At 45.2% G+C, this 13,476-nt stretch overlaps 1 protein-coding gene across 1 annotated transcript in view; it reads left to right on the top strand.

The window, feature by feature from the left end:
• The window catches only part of LOC144697817 (uncharacterized), a 528,726-nt gene extending 520,607 nt beyond the window's left edge, over positions 1 to 8,119 (top strand). Inside the window, exon 5 of the mRNA XM_078569801.1 lies at positions 6,759 to 8,119. Coding sequence (XP_078425927.1) covers positions 6,759 to 7,631 — 873 coding nt within the window. The 3' untranslated portion in view covers positions 7,632 to 8,119. The remainder of the gene's footprint in view (positions 1 to 6,758) is intronic.
• The last annotated feature ends 5,357 nt before the right edge of the window (positions 8,120 to 13,476 follow it).

Genomic DNA, 13,476 nt, shown 5'->3' with positions numbered 1-13,476 from the left:
TTAGCAGTTTCTCTTCACAACACCCCCCCCAATTCACTCAGCAGCCCCTCTTCCCAACCTACACCCCTACCCCAACTCATTCAGCAGCCCCTCTTCCCAACGCCCCCACTCACTCACTCGGCAGCCTGGCCTTTCCAAGATCCTGAAAGCAATACAGAGCCATTGTGGGGCCCCATCGAACCCTTCCTGAGCAGGTCACCGCGACTGAAAACTGGCACTGATTCACTATAATCAGCCGAGACTCGGGTTCCACTGCTCCCAGCCCACTAGCTAGTTCTGTGTCTAAGCAAGTCCCTTCACAGGTCAGGGACTCTTATTTGAACTTGATTCAATGAACAACTCATATTATAAACAAGGAATGTACCAATCTGAAATAGCCAGTTGTTAAATTAATTTTAGAAGACTAATTAATCTAATCAAGGTTGTTCAGGTCTATTTTCTACAAGTACTTTATTTATTGAATTATACTATTCACAATAAGCTGCTGTTTCCAAATGTTCCAGAGAACAAAAGACTTCTGTCTCAGGCTCGACTCTGCTGCTTCCCCACACCCCATCCCCAACCGGTCTGCATGTAGATGTAGTCTTTTAAGCAGGACCCTACCGAAGGTCTTCCCTGTGACACTGAGAAGTGAGATGCCCCTGTAGTCTTTGCTTTTGTATATTGTAATGATTTTTGCATCACACATATCGGGTCGAAGGGATCATACCTTCCAATAGAGACAGAGGTCGTGAAAGTGTGGCAGGAGATGGGACTTTCTGTGCTTGAGCAGTTTGGCTGCAATTCCATCCTAGCCGGGTGCCTACCTGCTTGCTAAGAAATCAATGGTCTTTTTGAGCTCATCAAACTCAACCCTGACAGGAAGCTGTGGGAGAGGGTCAAACGGAAACTGGGAGATGTCCATCTCATCGGTGTACAGCTGACAGTAGTGTTCAACCCAGCAGGACATATGTTTACATCTGTTGGTGAGTACTTCACCATCTGTCAATTTCAATTTCAGGGGGGCAACTTTGGTGATGGTAGGACCAAGTGTACTCTTGATCCCATCATACATAGCACGCAGATTACCATTGTCACAGGTGGTTTGGATTTCATGTCGGTTGATCCAGAGTTTATTTGCACATCATCACCCTGTTCTTTTTGCACAACTGTCTTGATACTTTTAAGTGATTGAGTGTTCTATGCTGTGCATCTGGTGGGCTTTGCTTTTTGCTTCAATGACAGATGCCATCTCTGCTGAGTGGGTCTCAAACTAGTCTTTGTTGTGGGTTCCACCTTTACCAAATGTTGCTGCTGTGTCAGAAATGATTGAATCAGTGACTTCCAAACTTCATCAATATCAATGTTGATTGATGAAGCTTTTATTGATGTGCCTGTAAAATATTTTACTGTTTTGTTTATGTTCCTTAATTTAATTTCATAATGGAGGTGTCACTATGAAAAATGTGGAAGTCATTAAGAATTGTCAGCAAGGATTAATTAGCACTTTCTAATTGGAGATGTTAATCGGAGGAACCTTTCAGACACTGAATTGTAAATTTTTCATCAAAGATCAATTTAGGATTGAAGTCAACGTTCATAATTTTATTGTAAGCGGGTTCTTGTTGAGATTTCTTAAACTAAGGGGAAAGATCACAGATGGCGCTTTTAAAAAGGGACATTGCAGACCCGAAAATCAGTGACATCTCCGGAACATTCAACTCCAGCCAGTTATAGGGTTGTTAATAACATCAGAATGCCAATGCTGGACCTGATTCACAGCAGCAAAAACAGCAGAAACCAATCCCTGCAGTCATTTATGAATTTGCTGGTGTCTCAGCAGGTGTTGCGACTGAGTGAATCTCTTCCCACACACGGAGCAAATGAACGGTCTCTCGCCAGTGTGAATTCTCTGGTGTATCACCAAGTTGGAGGACTTTGTGAATCCTTTCCCACACACAGAGCAGATGAATGGCTTCTCCCCAGTGTGAACTCGCTGATGTTTAACAAGGCTGGATGAACACCTGAACCTTTTGCCACAGGAGCTGCAGGTGAATAGCTTCTGCTCAGTGTGAGCCTGCTGGTGGTTCTGGAGGCTGGATAACCGAGCAAATTCCTTCTCACACAAGGAGCAGGTGAACGGCCTCTCCTCAGTGTGAATTTGCTGGTGTGCAGTGAGGTTGGATGAAGATCTGAACCGCTTTCCACAGTAAGTGCAGATGAATGGCTTCTCCTCAGTGTGAATAAGCTGGTGTGTCAGCAGGTGGGACGACCCAGTGAACCTCTTCCCACACACCGAGCAGGCGAACAGCCTCTCCCCAGTGTGAATTCGCTGGTGTGCAGTGAGGTTGGAAGAAGATCTGAATCTCTTTCCACAGTAAGTACAGATGAATGGCTTCTCCTCAGTGTGAATAAGCTGGTGTGTCAGCAGGTGGGATGACCCAGTGAATCCCTTCCCACAAACTGAACAGGTGAATGGCTTTTCCACAGTGTGAATGTGTTGATGGTTTTTCAGCTGGGATGGATAATTGAATCCTTTACCACAATCTTCACATTTCCATAGTTTCTCTTGGGTGCTGGCCCCAGTGTGACTATGTTGATGAATTTCCAGAAGGGATGGATAATTGAATCCTTTACCACAGTCCTGACATTTCCATGGTTTCTCCATGGTACCAATGTGCTTGTCTCTCTCCAGGTTGGACAATCAGTGAAGCCTCATCCACATACAACACTTGTACAGTTTCTCCTCACTGTGAATGGTGTGATGTTTTTTCAGACTGTGTAACTGGTTGAAGTTCTTTCCAGTCAGTTCACTGGAACACTCACTTGGGTGTGTGTTTCTTGATGCTTTTCCAGCCACACTGATGTTTGAAATCTTTTCCAACAGACTGAACAGATAAACATTTATCTTTCCACATTCAAAGGCCAACGATATTCAGGTCCAAATGAATTAAGTGAGTCATCCAGATTGTGATATGATGTTTGGTTTGAGTTTCACATCTGCAAATCCTTCCTTCTAATATTCTGTAAAGAGAGTTTACAAAAGTCATCAAAACAGACAATTCTAGTTTCCATGGAACTTGTTTTCCTCTCTTGTTTCCCCAAAGCTGTAAATCCCCGTCCCACACACTCTCCCTCCTCCCTGGGCTGAAATCCAAACCCATCTCACCATCTCCACCATTTCTTTCCTCCACTCCCAGTTTTCTCCCTCCCTCTCCTCTGCCTGGGTTCAGTTCTCCAGCTCCTGTCTGCAGACTGACAATAAAATCAATGAGTCTTATTGGGGGTTTGGGGCCTCCAGCGGGTGTTTCTGAATCCTCCCTGCCCACCTCCCAGGGTTTCCTTCCTTCCCACAGATCAGATCCTCATTGATTTGAGCCCAAAGTGTAACCTCTTATTTATTGTCCCCCCCTCCCCCATCCTCTGATGTGAACCATCCTCCACTCGCTGACCCAGGATGGAGGCCGTTAACCTGGGCCTGTTCCCGGGAGGGAGAAGCCCCGCAGCTGCAAACCAGGAGCTGACAATTATTCCTCAGGGTTTGCGGATCCACAAAGTGTTTCCAAATCCTCCCCGTCCAGCCGCCGGCTCCATCGCTCCCTCCGCCCGGGCCTGTCACCGTGGGGTAAACACGGGGCCTGGGGCCTACCCCAGAAGTTGATCCAGTTCCCAGTCCAGCCGCGGTTTCCATTCCTACCCTGTGCTCACAATCTCCTCCCGCCTCCGGAACCGTCCGCTCCTCCTCACTGTCACCATGACTGACACTGAGCATGCTCAGAGCGCACACCCACACTGCACCTGCGCACTGGGAGCGGGCTCGCCGGACGCCGCCATCTTGGGAGAGGAAGGCGGGTCTTGTTCAGGGAGCCGGGCGCATGGGCGGCCATCTTGGTGAAGGCAGGGGGAGAGAAGGCGGGGCCTCCTCCCCGGTGACACGCCCGGGTTACCCGGACAACCGGCTGCCGCCATCTTACGCTGAGTGTTTTCCATCCGGGTCTTTAGTGAAGGAATGGACAATGATCTGGAGTCAGTTTGAAACTGTTCAGAGGAAGGTCTGAAATCAGATTTACATCCAGATACCTGTAAGGACAATAAAGTTTACAACAATTATGTGTTTAAAATGAAACCAGAATGCTAGAAATACTCAGTTCTGAAGAAGAATCATATTGGATTGGAAATGTTAAATCTGTTTCTCTCTCTTCACAGAAGCTGCCAAACCTGCTGAGGATTTCCAGAACTTTCTGTTTTTATTTCAGATTTCCAGCATCCACCGTATTTTACTAAAATTATTATGTTTCTTTGCAATTTTGTTGCATAAAGAGTAAAATAATTGTGACCATTTAAATGTACAAATCAGTGATATTTATTTGTGTAACTGAGACTCGACTGTTAAGCCCGCTCTCGACAGTGACCTCACACCTGACAGCTCACAGTGCCCGGCTGATTGACGGCAGCTCCGAGCCAATAGAAATAGAGGGGCGGGACTAGAGGACAGAGCAGGAGCGGTTGGGCGTCGAGCCAATCGGAGTGATGGGGATGGGGCGGGGCTAGGCTCCGACTGAGGCATGCGCAATACTGGAAGAAGGAGCGGTCGAGTTGAGATCACAAAGGGTGAGAAATGAAGTCGGCGGCTGGAGATTGTGAACCGGGGGGAGCCTGGAAACCGCGCGCGAGTTCAGACGGCGGGAATATGGTGGCCCAGTGGTAATATCACTGGGCTAGAAGTCCAGAGACCTTGGGATGTGGGTTCAAGTCCCAGCATAGCTGCTGGAATTTAAATTTAGTTAATAAATCTATAAAGTTATCATCGATTGTGGTAAATCCCGTCTGGTTCACTAGTGTCCCTTTAGGGAAGGAAACCTGCCGTCCCCACCAAGTCTGGCCTGCATGTGACTCCAGACCCACAGTGATGTGGTTCACTCTGAATCGGCCCAGCAAGCCACTCAGTTATGAATGCCATGTTATGAGGGCAATGCCCACATCCTATCATAGAATTTTAAAAAAAAACATGGTCTGTGCGGGACTGGAAACCCTGGTAAGAGGCCTGGCTTATGCAGGCAACTGCCTGTTGCCATCTTAGGAGGGGAAGGTGGGGTGAATGGGTAGTGATATTGGTGAGGGAATTGTCATTTGTGGGAGGGAATTCCAATCTTATCCCAGCTTTTGTGTCAATAATTGTTTCCTCATTTCACTCTGAAAGACATGGCTACAATTTTTAGACCATGATCGTCCTCACTTCCCCAGATTCAGTCAGTTTCAAAGAAGAGTCATAGTCCTGGACTCTGGGGGCACAGTGTAAACATGAGAGCCAGACCTTTCAGGAGTGAAGTCTACACACAAAGGGAGGTAGAAGTGAGGAACTCTGTTCCACAAACAGTAGTTGATGCGAGATCAATGTTAATGTTAAATCTGACATTGAACGATCTTTGTTAACCAAAGGTATTAATGGATATGAAGCGAAGGCAGCTGTATAGAGTTAGATCACAGATCAGCCATGATCTCATTTCACGGTGGAACAGGCTTGAGGAGCTAAATAGTCAACTCCTAGAATCATAGAAACTTACAACACAGGAAGAGGCCATTCAATCCTTTGTGTTTGCGCTGTCTCTTTGAATTAGCAGTCATGTTTAGTCCCACACACATGCTCTGTTCGTAGACCTCAGAGTTCCTCATTCTCAAATAACCGTCAATTCCCTTTTAAAATTCCTTATAGAGTCAGGTTCCAGCACTTTTTCAGGTGTGCGTTCCCAATCCTGACAACTCTTTGTTGGTGCAGAAACTGTTGAACTCGATGCTGAGTCTGGAAAGTTGTAAAGTTTCAAATCGGAAGATGAACTGCTGTTCCTCGAGCTCCCATTGAGCTTCATTGGAACAGTTCAGGAGGCCAAGGACAGAGAGGTCAGAGTGGGAGTGGGGCAGAGAATTAAAATGACAAGTGACTGGAAGCTCAGGGTCAAGCTCACAGACTGAATGGAGGTTATTCCACAAAATGATCACCCAATCGTGTTTGATCTTCCCAATGTATAGCAGGCCACATGGTCAGCACTGAAGACAGTAACTAAATTGAAAAAAAATTACAAGCAGATCACTGTTTGTTATGAGCCAAGGAAAGATACTTCATTTGAAGAATAAGGGTTACAAAGTAAAACAAACCGATATCCAGAATATTAAATCTTCAGTCCAGTTACAAAGATTATTAACATCAGCAGAAACAAACCCAAACTATCAGAATGAACATGATTCAGTCCTGGATGTGATTAACAGCAGAATCCAACCGCTGGAGTCTCTGCTGAACTCGCTGGTGTGTCAGCCAGTTGGATGATGGATTAAATCTCTTCTCAGACATGGAGCAGGTGTCCTCCTCTCCCCAGTGTGAACTCGCTGCTGTGTGTCTTGGAGCTGATGGCTTCCCCCATGCACCAGCTGCTCTTGTCTTTCCATGTGGGTGGGGGCCATGGGAGGTTCTACCAAAAATTCTGGTTGAATTGCAGATCTATGAAGTCCATCTCCTTTTCCCCTCCTCCACCTCTCAATCTTTTCCCATAGAGGCCAGAGTCTTGTGTCAGCCCAGACTGGGAGGCAGGTTCCCTTCCCTGAAGGACATTAATGAACCAGTTGCGTTTTTATGACAATCCAGCAGTTTTCATGGTCACTTTTTCCTCGTGCCGACCCCACAAATTATCGGATTCATTCAGCTCAATTTCACAACCTGTCTTTGTGTTTTTGTGGGTTCTCTTTCACGGTTCTTCATTTCTGTTTTAAATTCATTTTACAGGCTGTTAGAAGGATTTGCAGTTGGGAAAGTCAAATCAAAATCACATCAAAATCTGCCAGAGTCTCTCGATTCATCAGGACCTGAAGATCGACAGCCTTTGAACATGGAAGCAAAAAGCACTGTTCACACCAGGTCAAAACCATGGAAATGTGGGGACTGTGGGAAGGGATTCAGATCTCCGTCTGATCTGGAAACTCATCGACGCAGTCACACCGGGGAGAGGCCGTTCATCTGCTCCGTGTGTGGGAAGGGATTCACTCAGTTAATCGGTCTTCAGACACACCAGCGACTTCACACTGGAGAGAGGCCTTTCACCTGCGCCGTGTGTGGAAATGGATTCACTCGCTCATCCCACCTGCTGAAACACCAGCAAGTTCACACCAACAAGAGAGAATTTCAATGCCCCGACTGTGAAAAGAGCTTTAAAAACCCACATGGACTGAGGGAGCACCAGCGCATTCACACTGCATATGCACCGTTCAGCTGCTCACAGTGTGGGAAGAGGTTCAGTACATCACCCCACCTTCTGACACACCAACGTGTTCACACTGACGAGAGACCGTTTAAATGTCCAGACTGTGGGAAGTGCTTCAAAAGTTCTATGGATCTGCAATACCATCAACGTGTTCACACTGATGAGAGACCATTCAGATGCTCTCACTGTGGTACTGGGTTCAGGCAATCATCTCACCTCACTGCACACCAGCGCACCCACACTGGGGAGAGGCCATTCACCTGCTCCAAGTGTGGAAAAAGATTCACTCAGTCATCCAACCTGCTGACACACCAGCGAATTCACACTGGGGAGAGACCATACACCTGCTCCGAATGTGGGAAGGGATTCATTCGCTTATCCCACCTGGTGACACACCAGTGAGTTCACAAGTGATTGCAGGGGTTGGATTCTGCTGTTATTGCTGCTGTTAATCACATCCTGGACTGAATCATGTTCATTCTGACAGTTGGGGTTGATCTCTAATGTCAGTTGCCCAGTTCAGACTTAGCGTGTACCCGCACCATCTCTCAATCATATGTGAATAGATCATCATTGTCTGCAAACCTTGTTTTTAAATTTAAATCCACTCAGAAACTGTATCAAACTAAATGTTAAACAGATCACAGTGCAATCCTGCAGCTCTATATTGACCGGAGAAAGCCTGTTCTGTAACTCGAGGATGAGGCTCGGTAAGCTCTGAATGTTTGTAATTACAAGTAGGCTCGAGCTATTTGAGAGACGACGGGCTGTTCAAAACTGTTAACCGTTAAGATATTGAAGGAATTACTCTGAAAGTAAACTCACCAATTGATAACCTCAGACTCTGCTCCCGGCTGTAATTAATATTCAGCATCCATTCGTGCTGATTTACAGTGAACCACTGAATATCCTGTGGAATCTTTGTTCCTTGTTTAGTGAAATAGCTCTCTCCATTAGTGCTGAACTGCTGGATAACTCTGATTACATTTAGACACGTCTAGAAAGAATCTGTGTGCCCACATTTCACTGTGATTTGTAACAATAAACAACATTCATGGCCTGACTTATCTGGTATCCGGGTGATTTGTGAAGAAAGATTTAATTCACTCACTCAGCAGCTTGGGGGGAACCAGACAGGTTTATTGAACATAAGAAATAGGAACAGGAATAGGCCATTTGGCCCTTCGAGCCTGCCCTGTTATTCAATACGATCATCGCTGATCTTCTATCCCAGGTCTGCTCTCTCCGTATCCCTTATTTCCCTTCAAAAATACTCAAAACTCTATCGACCTGTGTCTTAAATATAACTGAGAACCACCGCACCCTGAGGTGGAAAATTGCAAAGATTCGCAACCCTCTGAGTGAGGAAATTCCTCCTCTTCTCAATTTTAAATGGTCAATCCCTTATTCTGAGACTGTGCTCCCCCACCCAAACCCCGCCCCCCACTCCCTTCTAGATTCCCCAGCCAGGGGAAACATTTTCTCAGCATCTACCCTGTCAGGCCCCTTAATAACTTTAAATTTCAATTAGATCACCTTTCATTCTTCTAAACTCCATTAAATTTAGGCCTAGTCTGCTCGATCTCTCCTCATGGGACAATCTCCTCATCCCAGGAACCAGTCTGGTGAACATTTGTTTCACTCCCTCTAGGTCAAGTATGTCCTTCCTTGGTAAGAAGACTAAACCCGCACACAGTACTCCAGGTGAGGCCTCACCAATGCTCTGTGTAATTGTAGTAAGACATATTTACTCTTATACTCCAATCCCTTTGTAATAAAAGCTAACAGACCATTTACCATTTGCTTGCTGTACCTGCACATTAACTACCTGTGATTCATGTACAAGAACAGCCAGGTCCCTTTGAATGCAAATATTTCCCAGTCTCGCACCATTCAAAAAAAATCCTGCTTTTATAATTTCCCTCTTTTATAATTTCCCTATCAATATTGATAACTTCACACTTCACCACATTGTATTCCATCTGCCATGTCCTTACCCACTCTCCCAATCTGTCTATCCCTCTGCAGACCCTTTTCGTCCTTGTCACCGTTTACTTTTCCAATTAACTTTCTTTGACAGCAGCCTGGATACATTACACTCAGTCTCCTCATCAAAAGCATTGATACCGATTGTGAGTAGCTGAGGCTTAACTACTGATCCTTGTGGTACCCACAAGTTACAGCCTGTCAGTCTGAAAATGTCCCGTTTATTCCTATTCTCTGTTTTCTATCCATTAATTAACTCTCAGTCCATGCTAGAATATTACCCCAATCACCTGAGACCTGATTTTGTAATGACCTCTTGTGTGGCACCTTATCAAATGTTTTTTGAAAATCCAAATGCACAACATGTGCTGATTGCCTTGTTATCCACCTCACCCGTTACACCCACAAAAAGCTCTAAACAAATGTGTCAAACATGATTTCCCTTTCATAAATCTGTATTGACTCTGTTTAATCAGTTAATGATTTTCGAAGTGCCCTGTTACCGCATCTAATAATAGCAGTTGGCAAAATGCTACAATCGGATGTTAGACTAACTGGTCTATAGTTCCTCATTTTCTCTCTTCCTCCTTTCTGAATAGTGAGGTTATGTTTTCTACCTTCCATTCCTTGGGAACTGTTCTAAAAAATCTAAGGAATCCTGGAAGATCAAATCCAATGTATCCACCAGGTTATGATCCCTGTGGAGATCAACAAACCAAAAGAACCAAATTTACTGAACAACACCAACAAGAAAACCATTGAACAAGATTTCACTTTTGATACCTTTTACTTTAACAATCAAAGCAAAATCAACATAAATTAAACATGAATTAACAGGCACATTGCAGTCAATATTAACTAAAACTTACATATTAAAGAGCAGATGCAACAAAGGGAGATCTGCATTTTTCAGAAGTCCACTCAGCAGATATGGTACCAATTTCAGCCACAAACTCCTTCAAAACTCTGAAAGTCCTCAGGTAGAATTCCAGCTTCTTTTCTTTCAGGATTTAGGCGCCGATTACATATTTCACTCCTGGGAGTGGTTTGTTTCTTGAAGGTGAGATTATTATTAAAATGACAACACACACTGTGTCCACCCAGGGATCTCTCTGGACTAACTGGCACCACACAGTCAGGGTCATGTGTCTATGAAGAGGAGGTTGTTGTCCAGTATTTCCTAACCAATTCTCTATCTAAGTGATAGATTGTCTCTAATTCCAGGCACTTTCATTTTGTTAGAATCTCTTGTGTGGAACTTTATCAAATGCCTTCTGGAAGTCAGTATAAGTAACATCCATTGACATTCCCTTAACTACCACATTAGTGACCTCCTCAAAAATACAACACAGTTATTTAGACATGAATTAACCTTTTACAAATCCATGCTGTCTCTCTCTGATCAGCTCATATTTCTCAAAGTGATAATGGGGTGAATAATTCAGAATGCACAAACCTCCTGAATCTTTCCTATTTATGGCAGACAGAAGATGTAGAGTTAATCTCTCTTTCTGTTTCCCTCTTTCGCTCTGTCCTATATTTCTCCCTGGATTTCTTTCTGTCTCTGTATCCTCTCTCTTGGTCCTTCTGTCTTTTGCTTTGAAACAATTTCTTGTCTCTTTTTGTGTCTCTCATTCGCTCTGCCTGTATTTATCTCTCTATTTGTCTTTTTCCCTCTCTCATTCTGTCAGTGTTGTCATTCAATCTTTCTGTCTCACTGTCTCTCACTCCCTTTCTGTGACTGTCTTTCTCGCTCCATCTGTCTCTCCCCCTCTGTCTCTCATCCCCTGTCTGTCTCTTATGTTCTGACTCTCTCTCGCTATCTGTCTCTCAGCCTCTGTCTGTCTCTCACCCTCTGTATGTTTCTGATCCTTTTCTGTCTTTCAGTCTCTGTCTGTCCTTCCCTGTCTGTCTCTCACCCTCCGTCTCTCACCCTCCATCTGACTCTCACTCTCCATCTGTCTCTCACTCTCTTTCTCTCACCCTCCTTCTGTCTCTCACTCTCCATCTGTCTCTCACTCTCTTTCTCTCATTCTACATCTGTGTCTCACCCTCTGTCTGTCTCTCACCCTCTGTCTGTCTGCCACCCCCTGTCTGTCTCTCACCCTCAGCCTAATTCTCACTGTCTCTTTCTCACTCTGTCTCTCACTCTCTGTCTGTCTCTCACCCTCTGTCTGTCTCTCACCCTGTCTGTCTCCCACTCCCTGTCTGTCTCTCACCCTCAGCCTGATTCTCACTGTCTCTCACTCTGTCTGTCTCTCACCTTCTGTCTGTCTCTCACCCTCTGTCTCTCACCCTCCATCTGACTCTCACTCTCCATCTGTCTCTCACTCTCTTTCTCTCACCCTCCTTCTGTCTCTCACTCTCCATCTGTCTCTCACTCTCTTTCTCTCATTCTACATCTGTGTCTCACCCTCTGTCTGTCTCTCACCCTCTGTCTGTCTGCCACCCCCTGTCTGTCTCTCACCCTCAGCCTAATTCTCACTGTCTCTTTCTCACTCTGTCTCTCACTCTCTGTCTGTCTCTCACCCTCTGTCTGTCTCTCACCCTGTCTGTCTCCCACTCCCTGTCTGTCTCTCACCCTCAGCCTGATTCTCACTGTCTCTCACTCTGTCTGTCTCTCACCTTCTGTCTGTCTCTCACCCTCTGTCTGTCTCCCACTCCCTGTCTGTCTCCCACTCCCTGTCTGTCTCTCACCCTCAGCCTGATTCTCACTCTGTCTCTTTCTCACTCTCTGACTCTCACTCTCTGTCTGTCTCTCACTCTCTGTCTGTCTCTCATTCTCTGTCTCATTTCCTATCTCACTGACATTGATTCTCTATTTCAGACACAGAGTCTCTGCCATTCCAAGATGAACACAACACCCAAGATGAGCCCTGACCTCACATTGAACACAATTAGACCAACATTCCCAATCATTTCCAATCAGAGTCTGTAAAGCTGACAATGAATAAGGACACCGTTAACCAGAATGGAGGGAAATCAAACTCATCCTGGTATGAGTCAGGTACTGAGTTCGAGCCCCACCGATCTTCCCTTTCTGTGATATCACCGTCCCCTTATTACAAGTGTTGGGAAATGGCTGACTTGTGTGCAGCAGCAATGTTGATTTCTCCAGATATGTAAAATTTGCCACAATATAAATCGCAATTTAATTGGGTTTAGCTGTGTGTTTGGATTCTTGGCACCTAGGGAGAAGTGAAGGTGTAGTGGTATTGTCACTGGACTAGTAATCCAGAGATGCTCTGGATCTGTCATGGAAAATGGTGGAATTTGAATTCAATAAAACTCCAGACCCACAGCAATGTGGTTTACTCTTAAATGCCTTCTGAAATGCCACTCAGTTGTATCAAACCACTACAAAGTCACAGAAAAAAGGAATGAAACCAGACAGACCACCCAGCATCGACCTAGGCACCGGAAACAACGTCAATCTCAGCCCCGTCGAGTGCCATTCCTTTACTGTCACTGGGTCAAAATCCTGGAACTCCCTTCCTAACAGCACTGTGGGTGTACCTACACCACATGGATTGCAGTGGTTCAAGATGGCAGCTCACCAGCATCTTCTCAAGGGCAACTAGGAATGGGCAATAAAGCCAGCCCAGCCAGCGAAGCCCACATCCCGTGAATGAATTAAAGTAAACCTTCAGAAAGTCTCATCGACCTCCAGACTTCTGTTCAATACATTTGCTGAGTGGATTTAAATTTAAACCAGGTTTACAGATGTGATGCTGTATTCACACATCAAAGGTGAGAGCGATGCTGTGGGACATACACTAAGTCCAGTAGCTGAAAATGATTAACAGACTGGGTTTTGTGTTCAGTGATCCCAGGAGTGTTACTGACAACTTCCCTGCATCCCAAAGCTAGGGGGGCCACTCTGAAAGGTATGGGGAGCTGTGGCTTGTCCATGAGAGTAACTGAAGGTCTGAGAACTGAAGTAATCTAAAGTTGGAAAGGAGAAAAGACCCAAAATAGAGCAGTCAGTAACAGGATATCAAGTAACCTCCTCTTATCCTGGAGAAATTAAAGACTCAACAAAGTGTGTGTCTGAAACAACATGAATTCATTTGACAGATATCAAAATATTGAACTCCAGCCAGTTATAGGGGTTATTAACATCAGCAGAAACAAACACCAACTATCAGAATGATCGTGGTTCAGTCCTGGATGTGATGGACAGCGGCAATAACAGCAGAATCCAAACCCTGAAGTCACTGGTGAAGTCGTTGGTGTCTCAGCTGGTGGGATGACGAAGTGA

This window comes from Cetorhinus maximus, chromosome 23, assembly GCF_964194155.1.
Source record: "Cetorhinus maximus chromosome 23, sCetMax3.hap1.1, whole genome shotgun sequence".
Taxonomy (NCBI): domain Eukaryota; kingdom Metazoa; phylum Chordata; class Chondrichthyes; order Lamniformes; family Cetorhinidae; genus Cetorhinus; species Cetorhinus maximus.
This window is presented reverse-complemented; position numbering and strand designations above follow the sequence as displayed.